This window comes from Tachyglossus aculeatus, chromosome 2 (genome assembly GCF_015852505.1).
Source record: "Tachyglossus aculeatus isolate mTacAcu1 chromosome 2, mTacAcu1.pri, whole genome shotgun sequence".
Taxonomy (NCBI): domain Eukaryota; kingdom Metazoa; phylum Chordata; class Mammalia; order Monotremata; family Tachyglossidae; genus Tachyglossus; species Tachyglossus aculeatus.
The window spans coordinates 91,694,213-91,714,665 of NC_052067.1; the positions used below are offsets into that span (position 1 = coordinate 91,694,213).

Consider the following 20,453-nt stretch of genomic DNA (forward strand, 5'->3'; position numbering starts at 1 on the left):
GAGGCACAGAGAAGTTAAGTGACTTGCCCAAAGTCATACCGCTGACAATTGGTGGAGCCAGGATTTGAACCCACGACCGCTGACTCCAAAGCCCGTGCTCTTTCCACTGAGCCACGCTGCTTCTCTAGCCTTGGGATGGGACCAGCTCCGAGGAACCCTCTTCCAGTCAGGGCAGTTTTGTTTCGTTTTGCTTTTAAATGGTATTTGTTAAACACTTACTAGGTGCCAGACACTGTACTGGGGCAGAAACGAGCTAATCAGGTTGGACACACTGCATGTCCCCCATGGGGCTCACAGTCTTAATCCTCATTTTACAGACTGAGGTAATTCAGGCATACAGCAGTTAAGTGACTTGCCCAAGGTCATGCAGCAGAAAAGTGGTGGAGGTGGGATTAGAATCCAGATCCTTCTGACTCCCAGGATTTTACTCTATCTGCTGGGTCATGCTGCTTCCCGTGGTTCCTCTGTGGCCCAACAAGGAATCCAGTTTGCAATTTCTCGTTTGCCTGGGCTCCAAACAGCAGCACATCCCTTCTAGACTGTGAGCCCTTTGTGGGCAGGGATTGTCTCTATTTGTTACTGAATTGTACTTCCCAAGTGCTTAATACAGTGCTCTGCACACAGTAAGCGCTCAATAAATACGACTGAATGAAGGTCGGGGCAAACGGGCAACTGTAGTTGGGCAAGTAAAAGCTGCCGTTCGAAGAGTGGCTTCGCTGACAGGTTTTAACACACCTCCCTCCCCCTGTTCCTCACTGTCAACTGCAAACACTCAGATAGATCATCAAGGTCTGGATAACCGGCTTTCTCCAACTACAGAGCTCCATTATGCAGGTATACAGGTACTCAGTAAATGCTCCATAAACACTACTGATGGGCAGACTGATTTCATCCCACCCAATCCAACCTGCTAAAAATGTTCCGGGGGGGGCAAGCCAAACAAACAGTGTGCATGCAAGACTGAAGCCAATTCTGCTCCCCAAATTACTCTGTCATGAAGCCGGATTACAGACTAGAACTGCAACTCTAAAGGTTACGGATGAAAGTTGTTTTGTCAGATTTACAGTTAAAAAGCATGTTACTGAAAACAGAAGCAGCAAAAAAGAATAATTTCCAGAAGCACTTAAACTCTATACCCAAAAAATGAAACAAACCCTTCGAGGGATGGGGTCTGTGCCTAATTCCAAGGTGGGTATTCCTTCCCAGTGAACCTCTGCTCAAGAAAACCCCCATTAATATTATGGAAAAATCTGCCCAGGCGGCTGGAGATCTCTATATACAACATACCCAGTCCATGAACTGTGTTGTAGTCTATATCTGTTCCACAGACATATGCCCCGAAATGGGCAGATGCCACCAGAAGGCCACCTGCGAGGCAAAAAAGCGATAAAATTGCACAGTCAGTACAATCGCTGTTCTTCTCCTTCCCTCCCCTGCTTAATCTGATCCAAAGGAGCCACTGCTAACAGAGACCCTGGTTCCTCAGGAGGCAGCATGGTGTAGTTATTAAAAATAATAATTATGGTATCTGTTGAGCGCTACTATGTGCCGGGCACTGTACTAAGCACTGAGGTGGATACAAGTAAATCGGGTTGGACACAGTCCCTGTCACACAGGGGGCTCACAGTCTCAATCCCCATTTTACAGATGATGTAACTGAGACCTGGAGAAGCAAAGTGACGTGTCCAAGGTAACACCAACCCCAGGCTGATGCTCTATCCATTACACCATGCTGCTCCTATGGATAGTGCAGGGGCCTGGGAGTAGAGAAGGTCATGGCTTCTAATTCCAGCTCCTTGTCTGCTGTGTGATCTTAGGTAAGTCACTTTGTCTGGGCCTCAGTTCCCTCATCTGTAAAATGGGGATTGAGCCTAGGAGCCCCATGTGGGATGGGGCTGTCTAACCCAACTTGCCTGGATCCACCCCAGCACTTACCCCTCTCAGGGTCACAATTGGAGAGTTTCCAGTCCTCTACCAGTCTCGGCTATGGGAGGGAGAGTGAAGCAGAGGCCTTCCCATTCCATTCCTAGCTTGGCCAGTGGCTAGCGAGTGGCTGGCAATCTGCTACAGGTCAAAACTCACCCGTGCTGGGCAGCAGCAGCACAGGAGAGAGTAGGGGGAGGCGACTTAAGTTTACTGCACAGAAGGCGGAAACAATAAACCACTTCCATATTTACACCAAGAAAACGCTACGGATCCACTACCAGAATGATTGCAGATGGAGAGTGGGGTGTCCTGGGAGAGATGTGTCCGTGGCGTCACTATGGGTCGGAAATGACTTGACGGCATAAAACAAGACAAGACCCCCAACACTTAGTAAGTGCTTAACAAATACCTTGATTATTAATCGAGGCACACCAGACCTGGTCATTCGAAAGAGTAAAAAAAAATCTCAAAGGAGACCCATGTAGGAAATACACAGTAAGCACTGCAGACTCTATCACCATTATCTAGTGATCTCCTACCCTATTTACAACAGAGTGCTCGAAACCTCCACTCTGTTTAGAGCACTGAACTAGGCATTTACAGAACAATCAGAATGATGATAGTTATTAAGCCCTTACTCTGGGCTAAAAATAATAATGATAATAATGATGATGGCATTTGTTAAGTGCTTACTATGTGCGAAGCACTGTTCCAAGCTGGAGGGGGATACAAGGTGATCAGGTTGTCTCACTTGGGGCTCACAATCTTAATCCCCATTTTACAGATGAGGTAACTGAGGCTCAGAGAAGTTAAGTGACTTGCCCAAAGTCATACAACTGACGAGTGGCGGAGTCGGATTTAGAACTCATGACCTCTGACTCCCAAGCCTGGGCTCTTTCCACTGCGCCACGCTGCTTCTCTGAGATGGCTAAACACTGAGATGGCTAGAAGCTAGATGACTGTGTCCAACCTGATTAATTTATATCTACCCCAGAGCTTAGAACAGTGCTTGGCGCATACTAAGAGCTTAACAAGTACCATAATTATTACCATCATTATTATTATCAGATCCAAAGAAGCAGCATGACATAGTGGATAGAGCACAAACCTGGGAGTGAGAAGGACCTGGGTTCTAATGCCGGCTCCGCCACTTCTCTGCTACGTGACCTCGGGCGAGTTGCTTAACTTCCCTGTGCCTCAGTTACCTCCTCTGTAAAATGAGGATGAAGACTGTGAGCCCAGTGAGGGTCATGGACTGTGTCTAACCTGATTATCTTGAATCTACCACAGCACTTAGTATAGCATCTAACAGACAGTAAGTGCTCAACAAATACTATTAAAAAAGAAAAGATCAGACACAGTCCCTGACCCACATGGGGCTTCACAGTCAGAGAGGGAGGCAAGATATTCCAGCCCTGTTTTACAAGTGAGGAAACTGAGGCACCAAAAGGTTAAGTGACTTGTCCAAGGTCACCAAGCACAGCAGGGACTAGAACCCAGATCCCCTGATTCCCAATCCTGAGTTCCTTCCACTAGGCAACAGTGAAAGGCATGTCTGAGCCCTACCCACGAGGAGCATTTCATGAAGTAATTTTTTCATGTTCATCTATTTCCATCATATTCAGAGAGGCCACTACAGTACCACTGTGTTCTTTTTAAGAAATTCAGCTCAGAGAGCTGCTCCAAAACCTCAAATGGTTTCCTTCCCCCAAAAAGGAACTCAACAACCTCTAAAACTCGGTCTTGCAAATCATTATCCGAGGACAGAATCTGTGATTGCGCTCCCGCCCTTCCTGACCCCAACCAAGAGGTATCTTTGAAGCAAACATTGTGTACTAGGACAAAGACGTGATTTTTCCAAAAAGATGCCTGAGCCAGATTCTTCTGCGGTCCCCTAAGCTAAATAGAAACGCTGGCCACAACTGCGTTTCTTTTTCCAATGGCAGACCTTAAAGTCAAGAAAACTAAACAGATGAAAGAAAACAAAAATGATAAAACCCATGAGGATCCTCCATTCCCAATCCAAATGTGATCTCTCAAAACGAGATGGATAGTGTTTCCTGGGGGATAGGACTGATTTAATTAACCCTGATCTTTAAATAGCTGTACCTTTCCGATTCTTTTCAAGTTCTAGACTCACCCAGCAAGGGCACTGAAAAAGAACAGACAACACGAGAGATTGACTACTTCCTGAGTAAAGGACGAGGGGAAGGGAGTGTGCTCGGATTTCAGGAGGAAGGAACACAAACCAGAGGTCTACTCTTGGTGAATAAATGGATATATATATACAAATATATGCATATTTACCCATTCAACTGAAGGATAAGGGAATGTGACCTGATTGCTCCTGTCAAAATGTTGGAGCAGACAACGGGAGTCTTTATAGATTGTGAGTCATCGCCAAGATGATTTCCTGGGATACTCATTCTGCCGCTGCACCCCGCATCCATTGCTCGTGAGGAAAATCACTGCCATTCGGCCGAATGGGGCAGATACCCACCTAGGAGAATTAGCTGTCAAGGGAAACAGAAAAGCTTCCCTGTGCTTCCTTAAACACAACCTTTGCCATTTGCCTAGTTTTGAGAATGGAAAACCCAACTTACGGTGCTGAAAAGAGATAGTTCATCTCTAGTTCATCAGGTTGGACATAGTACCTGTCCCACAGGGGGCTCACAGTTTAAACAGGAGGGAGAACAGGCGTCAAATTCTAATTTTACATCTGAGGAAACTGAGGCCCAGAGAAGTTAAGTGACTTGGTGAAGGTCACACAGCAAACAAGCGCCAGAGCCAGGATTAGAACCCAGGTCATCTGACTCCCAGGCCGTATTCTTCCCACTAGCCCTCACCCCATCATGAGAAAATGATCCGCCTGCCCCTGATTGGCTGGATCTCTAGATAACTGCCAATTTAATTCTCACATATACAGAAAATCTGAGGTTGGGCATGATAACTTCCCAAGACACGGGGTGAAGGGGACGCAAACTATAAGCATCCTTTTTTTTTTTCATTTTATGGAGCGTGAATAATCATAAAAATGAGCTGGAGCTCGGTTCGAAGGTCACGGTGTCCTCAGAGTAGGAAAAATAGTATCTATTAAGTGACTGTGTGTGGAAAGGCACCGTACTAAGTACTTCAACACTAATTCTTTGTGGAAAAATTCTTTGTTCTGACGACTTGACACCTGTCTACATGTTTTGTTTTGTTGTCTGTCTCCCCCTTCTAGACTGTAAGCCCGTTGTTGGGTAGGGACCGTCTCTATATGTTGCCAACTTGTACTTTCCAAGCGCTTAGTGCTATGCACACAGTAAGCACTCAATAAATACGACTGAATGAATGAATGCATGAATGAAAAGAAGCAGTGTGGCCTAGTGAAAAGAGCACACACCTGGGAGTGAGAGGACTTGGGTTCTAAACCTGGCTCTGTTAAATGCTTACTCTGTAATCTTGGACAAGTCGCTTAACTTCTCCATGCCTCAGTTCTCCTGTTCTCCCTTCATCTGTAAAATGGGGATTAAAACTGTGAGCCCCCTGTGGGACAACCTGCTCACCTTATCACCTCCCCAGCGCTTAGAACAGTGGTTTGCACATAGTAAGCGCTTAACAAATACCATCATTATTATTATTATTACTAAGACTGTGAGCCCCATGTGGAACAGGGATTGTGTCCAATCTACTTCACTTATTTCTACCCCAGTGCTTAGAAGAGTGTTGGACACATAGTAAGCACTTAAATACCATGAAAGAAAAAAAAAAAAGACAGACACTATTAAAAAACTCCTCCCTCCTTGATGCAGTGGGTCAATCAATCAATCAATCGTATTTATTGAGCGCTTACTGTATGCAGAGCACTGTACTAAGCACTTGGGAAGTACAAGTTGGCAACATATAGAGACAGTCCCTACCCAACTGTGGGCTCACAGTCTAAAAGGGGGAGACAGAGAACAAAACCAAACATATTAACAAAATAAAATAAATAGAATAGATATGCACAAATAAAATAAATAAATAAATCAACACTAACACTTCTCTTTTCTCCTTCTTTGCAAAGCTCAATTCAAGCTTTACCCAGCTGGGTCCAGTATAAAATGAGAGGCTGGGCAAATCAATGCACAGACCGAACAGAATGGGTAGTACCAGGCCCGGTCTGAACTGCCCAGACCACTCCCTGGTCATCATTAAATCTTCACGCTTCTAATCCTTTTAAGGGGAAGTTAGCCATCTAACCACACTAAGTTTACAATAGAAGCACCATAGTTTTCGGTTTCAGATCGGAAATGTCACTTGGCTTTCATCGGTCGCAATCCCGGACGGGAGTATAGGGTAGCGAAGGATTCCGAGTTCACCAGAACTCTACACCTAAGGGAGCGTCAATCAGTCCATCAGTGGTATTTCTTGAGCACTCACCGCATGCAGAGCGCTTGGGAGAGAACCATATAACAGAGTCGGTAGACCTACCCACGGACTTGCCCGTTTCCAAACAGAAGGGCAGGAGGGGCGGGAGAAAAAGTCTTAGGAGACCAGCGCAGACAGCTAATGCATGGCTCGGTGGAAAGAGCACGGGCTTTGGAGTCAGAGGTCATGGGCTCAAATCCCACTCCACCACTTGTCAGCTGTGTGACTTTGGGCAAGTTATTTCACTTCTCCAGGCCTCAGTTCCCTCATCTGTAAAATGGAGATGAAGACTGTGAGCCCCCCATGGGACAACCTGGTCACCTCGTATCCTCCCCAGCGCTTAGAACAGTGTTTTGCACATAGTAAGCGCTTAATAAATGCCATCATCATCATCATCACCCTAACCCCAGACATCTCTCCCCTTGGGTTTTTCTGCCCTAATTTTTTCCTATCCACGGAACCACTGAAGCAGACTCCTACAGAGATTTCTACCTCTCCTTCACCTCGAAGTGTGAGTCGACACCCGTTAAGTTTTGCTTCTTGCTGGTCGCCCAGCCTACTTAGAGTCCTACTCCGACAACCGACAGGCAGGGAGTCTCCCCCATCTTTCAATCAATCAATCAATCAATCATACTTATTGAGCGCTTACTGTGTGCAGAGCACTGTACTAAGCGCTTGGGAAGTACAAGATGGTAACATATAGAGACGGTCCCTACCCAACAGTGGGCTCACAGTCTAAAAGGGGGAGACAGAGAACAAAACCAAACATACTAACAAAATAAAATAAACAGAATAGACATGTACAAGTAAAATAAATAAATAGAGTAATAAATATGTACAGACATATATACATATATACCAAGAAGGGTACGTTTTCGGTGGAGGAAATCCTCCCTTTCGAATAAACTGCTGGAGCTTTTATGGTTTTTGCTCATGTCAATGAGGAGAGGGGAGAGGAGAAAGAGGAGGAAGAGAGAAATGATGGTATTTGTTAAGTGCTTACTATGTGCCAGGCGCTGTACTAAGCACTGGGGTGGTTACAAGCAAATCAAGTTGGACACAGTCCCTGTCCCACGTGGGGCTCACAGTCTCAATCCCCATTTTCCAGATGAGGTCACTGAGGCCCAGAGAGGTGAATAACAATAATCAGGGTGGATTGAAACCTTCTCACCCACCAAGCAGTGTGAGAAGCAATGTGGCCCAGACTGGCCTAGACTGTGAGCTCACTGTGGGCAGGGAATGTCACTGTTGACTGTTGTATTGTACTTTCCCAAGTGCTCAGTACAGTGCTTTGCACACAGTAAGCGCTCAATAAATACGATTGAATGAATGAATAGTTGATAGAGCACGGGCCTGGGAGTGAGAAGGACTTGGGTTCTAATCCCTGCACTTTCATTCATTCATTCGATCATATCTATTGAGCACTTACTGTGTGCAGAGCACTGTACTAAGCACTTGGAAAGTACAATTTGGCTTGTCTGGGCAAGTCGCTTTACTTCTCTGGGCCTCAGTTACCTCATCTGTAAAATGGGGATTGAAACTGTGGGACAGGGACTGTGTCCAACCCGATTTGCTTGGTTTCTACCCCAACACCTAGTACAGTGCCTGGCACACAGTAAGCACTTAACAAATACCATAATAATAATAATGATGATAATAATGATAATAATGCTAACAATAATATTAATAATAATAAGCAGGCCTCTGGGGGAAGTGCATCAACAACAGACTAGGGCTCGGCTGGCTCTCTGGCAGGAGGCAGAATCAGGAATCTCTCCCGATGTCATGCCATCTGTCTACAGCTCAGTTTTTACATTTGATATTCACCCCACCCTCAACCCCACAGCACTTATGTACATATCTATAAATGATTTATTTATATCAATGCCTGTCTCCCTCTCCAGATTGCAAGCTCACAGCGGGCAGGGAACGTGTCTACAAATTCCGTTACACTGAGCTCTCCCAAACATTTAGTACAGTGCTCTGCACGCAGAAGACACTCAATAAATAACATGGATACTAGGAATCCTAAGTTGAAATGGCCTTTTCTGGGCTTCCAACTGGAATTCAATGCTCATGGGATACCAGAAGTCCGAATTTCTTCTGAACACAAAATATTGCGACAATGAGCCGTAAATTATTACTTGTACTCCAGTGGCTCACAGTGAGTCTGTCCTGAAACTTTTCCTGGAAAATCTTCAAGCGCTTGACGGACCTCTGTGAATTCATTCATATTTAAGCGCTTAGTACAGTGCTCTGCACACAGTAAGCGCTCCATAAATACGATTGAATGAATAATAATAATAATAAGGATGGCATTTATTAAGCGCTTACTATGTGCAAAGCACTGATCTAATCGCTGATGAATATTGTATTATTTTACAGATGAGTTAACAAAAGCAGAAGAGCTTAAGTGACCTTCTTAGGGCCACCAAGTCAGTAACAGAATGAACACAGTTCCCCAACCCTGCACCAAGTCCTGAGATCTAACTCCAGTGTGAAATCTGGATTTACCTGCTCAATCAAAACACTTCCTATTTGCTCGAAGTTACCCCGATGGTCATACCGCTCGCCTGATAGTGCAAAATAAAAAAAAGCTTCTCGAATGCAAGTAATCTGGTTATTTGCAGCTGCTAAAAAGGAGAGGACAAGTTTTTTTACAACTCATAATGTCATTCTAGACAACAGTAGCAGATTGTCTGAAAGAACAAGGAAAGGTATTCAGACAGGATCAGATTGTATCTGTCCTTCCCGCTTCCTAGATGTTTTCTGTCCTTCTACCTTACAACCTTGAGAAGAAAATACACTATTCGAAAGCCATATACATTTCAAATCTGTTTTTACATAATGCAGCATCTATAATATTCCTTTTGTTCCCCACAAATTTAACCTTTTTTCAGTATTACTGGGAGAAGGGGGAGAGAAACGTTGTCAAATCCATACTCGGACTGGCTTTAAAAGAAAAATCCTAGCTACAAGAGGACACGGGACACTCTGAATTTCTCCAGCTCACCACAAGGTACTAGCCTTCTCAGAGCCTGGGAAGGGTCTCGAATTATGCTGCAAAGTTGATTCCCCCGGGCCTGGAATGCCCTCCCTCTGCCCATCCGCCAAGCTAGCTCTCTTCCTCCCTTCAAGGCCCTGCTGAGAGCTCACCTCCTCCAGGAGGCCTTCCCAGACTGAGCCCCTTCCTTCCTCTCCCCCTCGTCCCCCTCTCCATCCCCATCTTACCTCCTTCCCTTCCCCACAGCACCTGTATATATGTATATATGTTTGTACATATTTATTACTCTATTTATTTATTTTACTTGTACATATCTGCTCTATTTTATTTTGTTAGTATGTTTGGTTTTGTTCTCTGTCTCCCCCTTTTAGACTGTGAGCCCACTGTTGGGTAGGGACTGTCTCTATATGTTGCCAATTTGTACTTCCCAAGCGCTTAGTACAGTGCTCTGCACATAGTAAGCGCTCAGTAAATAGGATTGATGATGATGATGATGATGATTACCGTCTACAGACGGAAATCCAACAGTGCAACCAAAGAGGTACGAATGTCGATGCTTTGCTGCCATTTTGGCAGCAGAGGCAAACCAGCCACAGCATGGCTTAGTGGCCCGGGATTCTTGGAAATCAAAGGACACGGATTCCAATCCCAGCTCCATCACTTGTCGGCTGTGTGACCTTGGCCAAGTCACTTAACTTCTCTGGGCCCCAGTCCCCTCATCTGTCAAATGGGGATTAAGACTGTGAGCCCCATGTGGGACAGGGACTGTATCCAATCTGATGACCTTGCGTCTCTGTATGTTGCCAACTTGTACTTCCAAAGCGCTTAGTACAGTGCTCTGCACACAGTAAGCGCTCAATAAATACGATTGATTGAAGATGATGATGATCTACGCCAGTGCTTGGCACATAGTAAGCGCTTAACAAATACCATCATTATTATTATTATGCATATTGCTTCTCACTCACGGGGAAGTTTCTGTGCAGGGAGGCCAGCCCCATTACTGCAAAAAGATGATCGTGCATATATGCATTAGATCGTGCATATATGCAAGCGCTTAGTACAGTGCTAAGCGCTTAGTACAGTGCTCTGCACATAGTAAGCGCTCAATAAATACGATTGATGATGATATATGAAGTCTTATAGCTGGTGGGAGCTCAGAAGTCAGATGGGCTCCAAGAGGAGCTAAACTCCAAGAAAGCTGAGGCTAAGGATGTGTATAATAATAATAATAATAATAATAATAATAATAATAATAATAATAATAAACAGTACAGCCCCACACTCAGTAGATGTAGCTGGGACTCATCATCCACGTCTCTTTCTATAACTTCTAGGTCATTAGAGAAGCAGTGTGGCTCATTGGAAAGAGCACGGGCTTTGGAGTCAGAGGTCATGGGTTCGAGTACTGACTCCGCCACATGTCCGCTGTGTGACCTTGGGCAAGTCACTTAACTTCCCTGTGCCTCAGTTCTCTCAGCTGTAAAATGGGGATTAAGACTGTGAGCCCCACGTGGGACAACTTGATCACCTTGTATCCCCCCCAGTGCTTAGAACAGTGCTCTGCACATAGTAAGCGCTTAACAAATGCCATTATTATTATTATTATTATTATTAGAGCTGGCCGATTTTCAGCTGTATGACTTTGGGCAAGTCACTTAACTTCTCTGTGCCTCAATTACCTCATCTGTAAAATGGGAATTAAGACTGTGAGCCCCAGGTGGGACAACCTGATCACCTTGTATCCGCCCCAGCACTTAGAACAGTGCTTTGCACATAGTAAGTGCTTAATAAATGCCATTATTATTATTATTGAGGTTGCCAGGCTAGAAGATACCCTATCTATCCCTAACAACTGTCCCATTTAGACAAAGAACGGCACCTCAAAGCTAGTGGCAAGCCGGAATTTCACAGCTCTAATAAATTAGTTAATTTCTCCATCATTTCCGCTCGGTTTACGCAAGGGGTTTTTACTGCACTTGGGGAGACAGGAGGTTCCTGAAGACATCTTGGGCCAGGCTAAGACTAAATCATCTGGGAAGGCATAATATAAGGTCTCCGTCTCTTCTTCCCATTCCCTGAAGTAACAGGGCTACAAACTTTTAGGGAGGGATTCGGGAGGGATGTGAATGGGAAGGATACACTTGGATCTGTGACCTTTGGGCATATTCATTCAATCATATTTATTGAGCTCTTACTGTGTGCAGAGCACTGTACTAAGCGCTTGGGAAGTACAAGTTGGCAACATATGATATTTGATATTTGCCCCACCCTCAACCCCACAGCATTTATGTACATTCATTCATTTATTCAATCAATCGTATTTACTGAGCGCTTACTGTGTGCAGAGCATTTTACTAAGCACTTGGAAAGTACAAGTTGGCAACTTATAGAGATGGTCCCTACCCAACAACGGGCTCACAGTCTATAGATATGTACATATCTATAGATATATTAAAAATTATTGATTTATATTAATGTCTGTCTCCCCCTCTAGAGTGTAAGCTCGTTGTGGGCAGGGAAAGTGGCTGCCAACTCCGTTGTATTGTACTCTCCCAAGCGTTTAGTACAGTGCTCTACACGTAGTAAACGCTCAGTAAATACCATTGATGATTTTTCGATAACGATAGAAATGGAGCTGAATGATAAGGGAGGGGAGGAGAAAAGAGTAGAGTGTAGTGCAGGGATGCTAGGTGGACAAGGGGTAGAGGAAATGTGAGTGCAAGCCAATCAGCTGGTGGTTTTAATTCATAGAGCCACTACCACATAAAGCAATCTGCTGGCCCAGATGAGAATGCTATATCAATCAATCAATCAATCAATCGTATTTATTGAGCGCTTACTGTGTGCAGAGCACTGTACTAAGCGCTTGGGAAGTACAAGTTTGCAGATCAATCAATCCATCCATCGACGGTCTTTCTTGAGCACTTACTATGTGCAGAGCACTGTACTAGGTGCCTGGGAGGGCATAATACAACGCAATTAGCAGAAATGTTCCCTGCCTATGATGAATTTACCGTCTAGTTTATATCCTCCTGCTATTTTACCTTGGACTGGTGATATGAACAATTTGAAGAGCCACATCCTCACACGTGTTCCCTAGGCACAAATACCAGCGTGGCTCAATGGAAAGGGCACGGGCTTTGGAGTCAGAGGTCATGGGTTCAAATCCCGGTTCTGCCAATTGTCAGCTGGGTGACTTTGGGCAAGTCACTTCACTTCTCTGGGCCTCAGTGACCTCATCTGGAAAATGGGGACTAAGATTGTGAACCCCTCGTGGGATAACCTGATCACCTTGTAACCTCTGCAGCACTTGGAACAGTGCTTGGCACACAGTAAACACTTAATAAATGCCATCATTAAACCCAGTCAGAAGAGAAGAAAAATCACAGCTGCCCAGTCCAAAGGATCTCAAACTCCCATCCTGGGCTGAAGGGAGAGGTGCAGAAAGGGACCGTCTTTATATGTTGCCAACTTGTTCTTCCCAGGCGCTTAGTACAGTGCTATGCACACAGTAAGCGCTCAATAAATACAATTGAATGAATGAATGCTCCTTAAGGGAGTCGCTGAGTCCAGCCACACCCCCCCAGGGATCGCCAGCCTCACCCCCACGCTGAGGCGGCCTGGCTGGCGTCACTGAAATATGGGGATAGAGGAAGATCTTCCATGAATGAAGTGCTTGCCATTTTTACTGTCTATGCAACTGTGCCTCTTTCTAGTCTACCATTTCAAGTAATAATAACATTTATGGCATCTGTTAAGCACCTACTATGTGCCAGACACTGTCCTAAGCGCTGAGGTGAGAAGCAGCGTGGCTTAATGGATAGAACATGGCTCAGGGAGTCAGAAGGACCTGGGTTCGATTTCTTATCTCAGCCTCATTATCCCGGCTCTGCCACGTGTCTGCTGTGTGACCTTGGGCAAGTCACTTAACTTCTCTGCGCCTCAGTTACCTCATCTGTAAAATCAGGATGAAGACTGTGAGCCTCACGTGGGACAACCTGATTACCCTGTATTTATCGCAGTGCTTAGAACAGTGCTTGGCACATAGTGAGCCCTTAACAAATACCAACATTATTATTATTATTATTATTATTAGCAGCAGCAGCAGCAAATTGGGTTGGACACGGTCCCTGTCCCATGTGGGGCTCACAGTCTCAATCTCCATTTTACAGGTGAGGTCACTGGAGCCCAGAGAAGTGAAGTAGCTTGCCCAGGGTCACCCAGCAGAGGTGCAGTGTGGCTCAGTGGAAAGAGCACGGGGTTTGGAGTCAGAGGTCATGGGTTCAAATCCCGGCTCCGCCAATTGTCAGCTGTGGGACTTTGGGAAAGTCACTTCACTTCTCAGTTCCCTCATCTATAAAATGGGGATTGACTGTGAGCCCCCTGTGGGACAACCTGATCACCTGGTAACCTCCCCAGCACTTAGAACAGTGCTTCACGCATAGTAAGCACTTAATAAATGCCATCATTATTATTATTATTATTATTATTCTCTGTGCCTCAGTTACCTCATCTGTAAAATGGGGATTAAGACTGTGAGCCCCACGTGGGACAACCTGATCACCTGGTAACCTCCCCAGCACTTAGAACAGTGCTTTACACATAGTAAGCACTTAATAAATGCCATCATTATTATTATTATTCTCTGTGCCTCAGTTACCTCATCTGTAAAATGGGGATTAAAACTGTGAGCCCCCCATGGGACAACCTGATCACCTGGTAACCTCCCCAGCACTTAGACCAGTGCTTTACACACAGTAAGCACTTAATAAAGGCCATCATTATTATTATTATTCTCTGTGCCTCAGTTACCTCATCTGCAAAATGGGGATGAAGACTGTGAGCCCCCCGTGGGACAACCTGATCACCTTGTAACCACCCCGGCGCTTAGAACAGTGCTTTGCGGATAGTAAGCGCTTAATATATGCCATTAGGGAAAAAAAAAGTGGCGGAGCGGGGATTAGAAATGACCTTCTGACTCTCTTGCTCTATCCATTATGCCGTGCTGCTGCTGTTCAGTGATTTTCCTAAGCAACGGCTTTCCTAAACCCAGAGTCCTCTTTTAATTACACCTTAGGTTGGAAAGAAACAGATGACAGTTGCTTGATGGGATGTACTTTTAACTGCTGTTCCAATCCTACTTGGTGAAAAAGGGTTTTTTCCTTAGCCAAGGCCCTAAGGGAATTTCAATTTGGGACAAATGTTAATAATGGAGATTTGTGAAGAGAAGACGCCCCCTACCGGTGAAACTCTCCCCCTGCACCCGAAGAGGAAACCTCTCACCTTCACCCTTTGGGGAGGTCAGGAGGCAAAAACCATCTCACAGCTAGATTTTTGTTCCTTTGTTTGTCTTTTTAAATGGCCTAGCAAATGCTTAACTATGCCAGGCACTGTAATAATAATAATCATGGCATTTATTAAGCGCTTACCCTGTGCAGAGCACTGTTCTAAGCGCTGGGGAGGTTACAGGGTGATCAGGTTGTCCCCCGGGGGGCTCCCAGTCAACATCATCATCATCAATCGTATTTATTGAGCACTTACTGTGTGCAGAGCACCGTACTAAGCGCTTGGGAAGTACAAATTGGCAACATATAGAGACAGTCCCTACCCAACAGTGGGCTCACAGTCTAAAAGGGGGAGACAGAGAACAAAACCAAACATACTAACAAAATAAAATAGAATAGATAGGTACAAGTAAAATAAATAAATAGAGTAATAAATATGTACAAACGTATATACATATATACAGGTGCTGTGGGGAAGGGAAGGAGGTAAGATGGGGGGATGGAGAGGGGGACGAGGGGGAGAGGAAGGAAGGGGCTCAGTCTGGGAAGGCCTCCTGGAGGAGGTGAGCTCTCAGTAGGGCCTTGGAGGGAGGTACCAGGAGTGGGGTCTTCATCCCCATTTGACAGATGAGGGAACTGAGGCCCAGAGGAGTAAAGTGACTTGCCCAAAGTCACACAGCTGAGAAGTGGCAGGGCCGGGATTGGAACCCATGACCTCTGACTCTTATGTTGCCAACTTGTACTTCCCAAGCACTTAGCACAGTGCTCTGCTCACAGTAAGCACTCAATAAATATGATTGATTGATTGATTGACTCCAAAGCCCGGGCTCTTTCCACTCAGCCACGCTGCTTCCCAGCGCTAGGGTAGATATGAGCGAGAAGCAGCGTGGCTCAGTGGACAGAGCTTGGGCTTGGGAGTCAGAGGTCGCGGGTTCAAATCCCACTCCACCAACTGTCAGCTGTGTGACTTTGGGCAAGTCACTTCACTTCTCTAGGCCTCAGTTACCTCATCTGTAAAATGGGGATTAAGACTGTGAGCCCCCCGTGGGACAACCTGATCACCTTGTATCCTCCCAGGCACTTAGAACAGTGCTCTACGCACAGTAAGCGCTTAACAAATGCCATCATTATTATTATTATACAAGTCAATCAGGCCGGACCCAATCTACATCCCACAAGGGGCTCCCAAATCTTCATCCCCAATTTATACATGAGAAGCACCATGGCTTAGTGGAAAGAGCCTGGGCTTGGGAGTCAGAGGTCATGGATTCTAATCCCCGCTCTGCCTCATCAGGTGTGTGACTTTGGGCAAGTCACTTCACTTCTCTGTGCCTCAGTTACCTCATCTGTAAAATGGGGATTAAGACGGTGAGCCCCACGTGGGACAACCTGATTACCTTGTATCTACCCCAGTGCTTAGAACAGTGCTTGGCACATAGTAAGCACTTACGTACCATTATTATTATTATTATTATTTTATTACCACAAGGGAAATGAAGCACATAGGAGTGAAGTGACTTGCCCGAGGTCACACAACAGACAAGCGGCGGAGCCGGGACTAGAACCCAGGACCTTCTGAGTCCTCTTTCCACTAGGCCACACTGCTTCTCATTGCTGAACTACACTTACTGAGAAGCAGCTTAGCCTATGGACAGAGCACGGCCCTGGAAGTCCAAAGGACCTGGGTTCTAGTCCCAGCTCTGCCACACGTCTGCTATGTGACCTAGGGAAAGTCAATTCACCTCTCTGTGCCTCAGTTACCTCATCTGCAAAATGAGGATTGAAACTGTGAGCCCTATGTGGGATAGGGACTTGCCTGTATGTACCCCAGCGCTTAGTGCAGTGCCTGGCACATAGTAAATGTTTAACAAATACCACAGTTATTACTGTTTGGGCTCCCCAATGTGGGGAAATGGCGATTCAATCAATCAATCAATTGTATTTATTGAGGGCTTACTGTGTGCAGAGCTGTGCTAAGCACTTGGGAAGTACAAGTTGGCAATGTATAGAGACAGTCCCTACCCAACAGTGGGCTCACAGTCTAAAAGGGGGAGACAGAGAACAAAACCAAACATACTAACAAAATGAAATAAATAGAATAGATATGTACAAGTAAAATAAATAAATAAATAAATAAATAAATAGAGTAATAAGATTCAGAGTCCTGCCATTCATTAGCAGCTCTGTGTTTTAACAAAAGGGTCACCTTGACTTTGCAGGAGCCTAAGCAACACCTTAGCCCCTGACAAATACCTGTTCCAACGAACGGATCAAAGACAACATCATTTTCTTTCACTCTGCCATGGTTGGTCATGATGAAGGCTAAACCAGCATCCATACTTGTATTCCCAATAAAATGTCTCTTTTTCACACTGTACGACTCAATGAGCTCTCTCTGTCCATCGGCAATCTGCATCAAAGACATATTTTTTTTCAATCTAGTGAGCAACTCAGAAAGGAAACAGGTGATTTAAGAATCACTGTAACTGGGCCTCTGCCCCCAAAGACTTTATCAATCAATCAGTGGTATTTATTGAGCACTTCCTATGCGCAGAGCACTGTACTAAGTGCTACGGAGAGTACAATGCAACAGAATTGCAGGTGCGTTCTCTGCCCACAGGGAGTTTAGAGTTTATGCTTTGAGTCTATTCAATTTCCGTTTCTCCATTCTTTCCTTTAAGAAATATAATGGGGGTCATTTGGGAAAACTCCTTAGGTACCTATCCCTGGAGACACTTCAATTTCCCTGACTCTTTTCACCCAAAGTTCACCCTGGGGTTTAACCTGGATTCAACACTAGTCTAAATGGTTTGATATCTTCCACGGGCAAAGTTTCCTCCCTCTCTCTCTATCAATTCTCTCCTAATGAAAAACGTTTCCAAGAGCCCAGGGTGAAAAGACCTCTGCTTCCCCAGAAATAAACAGTAAGAGTAACTCCTCCATGATCTATCCTATTCCCTCTGGTTGCACTGCTATCTTCTGATGGAGACCCCAGAGAGGGGCTCTTTTTTTAGGGTATCTGTTAAAGCTGTGTGACCTTGGGCAAGCCACTTAACTTCTCTGTGCCTCAGTTACCTCATCTGTAAAATGGGGATTAAGACTATGAGCCCCACATGGGACTACCTGATTACACTGTATCTACCACAGTGCTTGGCACATAGTAAGCACTTAACAAACACCATCATCATCATCATCATTAGTATTACCATTATTATTAATAAAGGCTTACTAGTAGAAGCAGTGTGGCTCAGTGGGAAGAGCGCGGGCTTGGGAGTCAGAGGTTATGGGTTCGAATCCCGGCTCCCCCACATGTCTGCTGTGTGACCTTGGGCAAGTCACTTCACTTCTCTGGGCCTCAGTTCCCTCATCTGTAAAATGGGGATTAAGACTGTGAGCCCCACATGGGACAACCTCATCTCCTTGCATTCCTCCCAGTGCTTAGAACAGTGCTTTGCACATAGTAAGCGCTTAACAAATACCAACATTATTATTATTATTATTATAAGCATTGGGGTAGATACGAGCTAATCAGGTTGAACACAGTCCATGCCCCACGTGGGGCTCAGTCTTAATCCCCATTTTACAGATGAAGTAACTGAGGTTCAGAGAAGTGAAGTGACTTGCTCAAGGTCTCCCAAAGGACGAGTGGCTGAGCCGGGATTAGTACCCAGGTCCTTCTGATTCCCAGGCCCCTGCTCTTTCCATTCTCAATGGAATGGAATGGAATCTCTGCTACAGGCCTCCACCCTCTCAATCTATCCGAGGACACAAAGTCAGAGAGGATGCGTCCTGGCTTTCTATCCTACCCCAGGGACAGAATTTACCCATCTACTTGCTTTGTTTTGTTGCCTGTCTCCCCCATCTAGACTGTGAGCCCGTTGTTGGGTAGGGATCGTCTCTACCTGCTGCCGAATTGTACTTTCCAAGCGCTTAGTACAGTGCTCAGCACACAGTAAGTGCTCAATAAATATGACAGAACGACGGAATGAATTTCCAAGCAGTTCCTTCCAGAAGGACAACTTCGGAATCCGAAGAGACTCTACGAAAATAAAACTTCTCTTGGTCCAAAACAGGCACCAAACTTTTCTTAAGAAAGTTTGAGAAGCAGCGTGGCTTAGTGGAAAGGGAGTCAGAGGTCATGGGTTCTAATCCCGGCTCCGCCACCTATCAGCTGTGTGACTTTGGGCAAGTCACTTAACTTCTCTGTGCCTCAGTTCCCTCATCTATAAAACGGGGATTAAGACCGTGAGCCTCACGTGAGACAACCTGAACACCTTGTATCTACCCCAGTGCTTGGCACAGAGTAAGCACTTAACAAATGCCATCATTGTTATTATTATACCCTATTATTTCCATTTCCCCTATAGCCCAATAAGCGATAGTTTGTACCTGGGGTTTTTGCCTGCAAAAATATAGTCCTACAGACAGTTCCACTCCACTCCTTAGCTCTGGTAATTCATTTCTGTTGGAGTTTTCTTTGTCGAAAAGAGCCAAATTTAAAGTGCTGGCAATTATTTCTAAGAGGTAAAGGAAAAGACGTACAGAAGAAACATCACTTACCCATCTGCCAAAATAAATATTGAATGGCCTTTCTGGTGCAGTGTTTGGATCCAAGCCATAATCTTCCAGAATACAGAATACATGCTGTGGCTTCTTTAAATTCACCTTGCCTTCAAATGGCAAAAATTCTAGTTCCTTTAAAAAGAAAAGAAGAAAAAAACCCAACACCCCAGGATGACGTAAAAGATAAAAGGCTCTCCCTGATGAAAACCAATTCAGTAATTACCAGACCAAACAATACATAATTTTTTAAAGAGGTCACTTACATCTATCCTTTTGACTTTTTCTTCTTGTGACAATGTTTTATTGAACGTGTGGATGTTTATTTTATATGTAGAGTCTGAATGCAGAAATGGAGCCTAAAATAAAACAGATCATTTTGGTTAATGTCTCGGGAAATCCTACTGCTTGTCCAGGCATTTTTACATAACAGCAAATCGCACTACATACCATCTTTTCCACTGGATAATTTTTCAGCGAGTTGTGTAGCTCCTCTGGAGATTTTCCATGACCCCAGAGTTCAAATATAGACCTGGAAATTTTATGACTAATGTTATCTTCAGGAAAGAAGTATTCCCTACCTAAGACACACCATTTTATTTCACAAGTCTTTCAGTTGGCTTTTTAAATGGTTTGTTCCTCTTTCTCTCCCTAAAGGCCTCTGGATAAGATGCTTCCTTCGGTTTCGGGCCTACTACCTCCAAGCTTCAGTGGCTGTCCCTCCTCATCACGTTGGAGGTTTGCAGAAGAATAATTATTTGAGCAACCAAGCTCCTACCCTTCGTGGTTTGGAAGACTTCGAGCAGGGCTCCTCTCAGCTCATCCTTCCAGACTGAAGTGTCCTCTACTCCGGCTAAAAGTCTGACACATCACACGACCCTCTGCTCCAGACTTCACCTGCTACGTCTTGGAAAAGTGTGATGAAAGGCTCGGGAAAGGGTAGCCAAATGGTGGAGGGATTAGGGGAAGGGGCTTTAGGAAGGTACACATTGGTGAGTATTGTGGAAGTTCTCACAGCAGGAAGGCGGGCAGGCTGAAATACCAACAGATCCGGGATCGGGAGTGGATACATTCACAGATCAGAGGTCCATACTGGCTTACTACTGCTGTTGTAATAATAACAATACCAATTGTGGTATTTGTTAATAGACCAAGCACTGTCCTAAGCGCTGAGGTAGATACAAGGCAATCAGGAAGAATTCAATCGCTCGCTCCAAACCGAGAGGATGGAGGGTTCACCGGGAGGACAGCCATTACATGTTTCCTCCCACTGCATCCCCTCG

General features: G+C 45.0%; 1 protein-coding gene across 3 annotated transcripts in view; it reads right to left on the reverse strand.

Moving 5' to 3' along the window:
* The window catches only part of TRMT11 (tRNA methyltransferase 11 homolog), a 71,623-nt gene that overhangs the window by 30,464 nt on the left and 20,706 nt on the right, over positions 1-20,453 (reverse strand). Inside the window, exons 4-8 of one of the 3 annotated variants that reach the window (XM_038770155.1) lie at positions 19,621-19,702; positions 19,437-19,529; positions 19,171-19,305; positions 16,864-17,020; positions 1,288-1,368 (exon numbers count right to left, since the gene is read on the reverse strand). In XM_038770155.1, the coding sequence (XP_038626083.1) occupies positions 1,288-1,368; positions 16,864-17,020; positions 19,171-19,305; positions 19,437-19,529; positions 19,621-19,702 (548 nt within the window). The remainder of the gene's footprint in view (positions 1-1,287; positions 1,369-16,863; positions 17,021-19,170; positions 19,306-19,436; positions 19,530-19,620; positions 19,703-20,453) is intronic. The other 2 variants (XM_038770153.1, XM_038770154.1) reach the window with 2 other exon arrangements.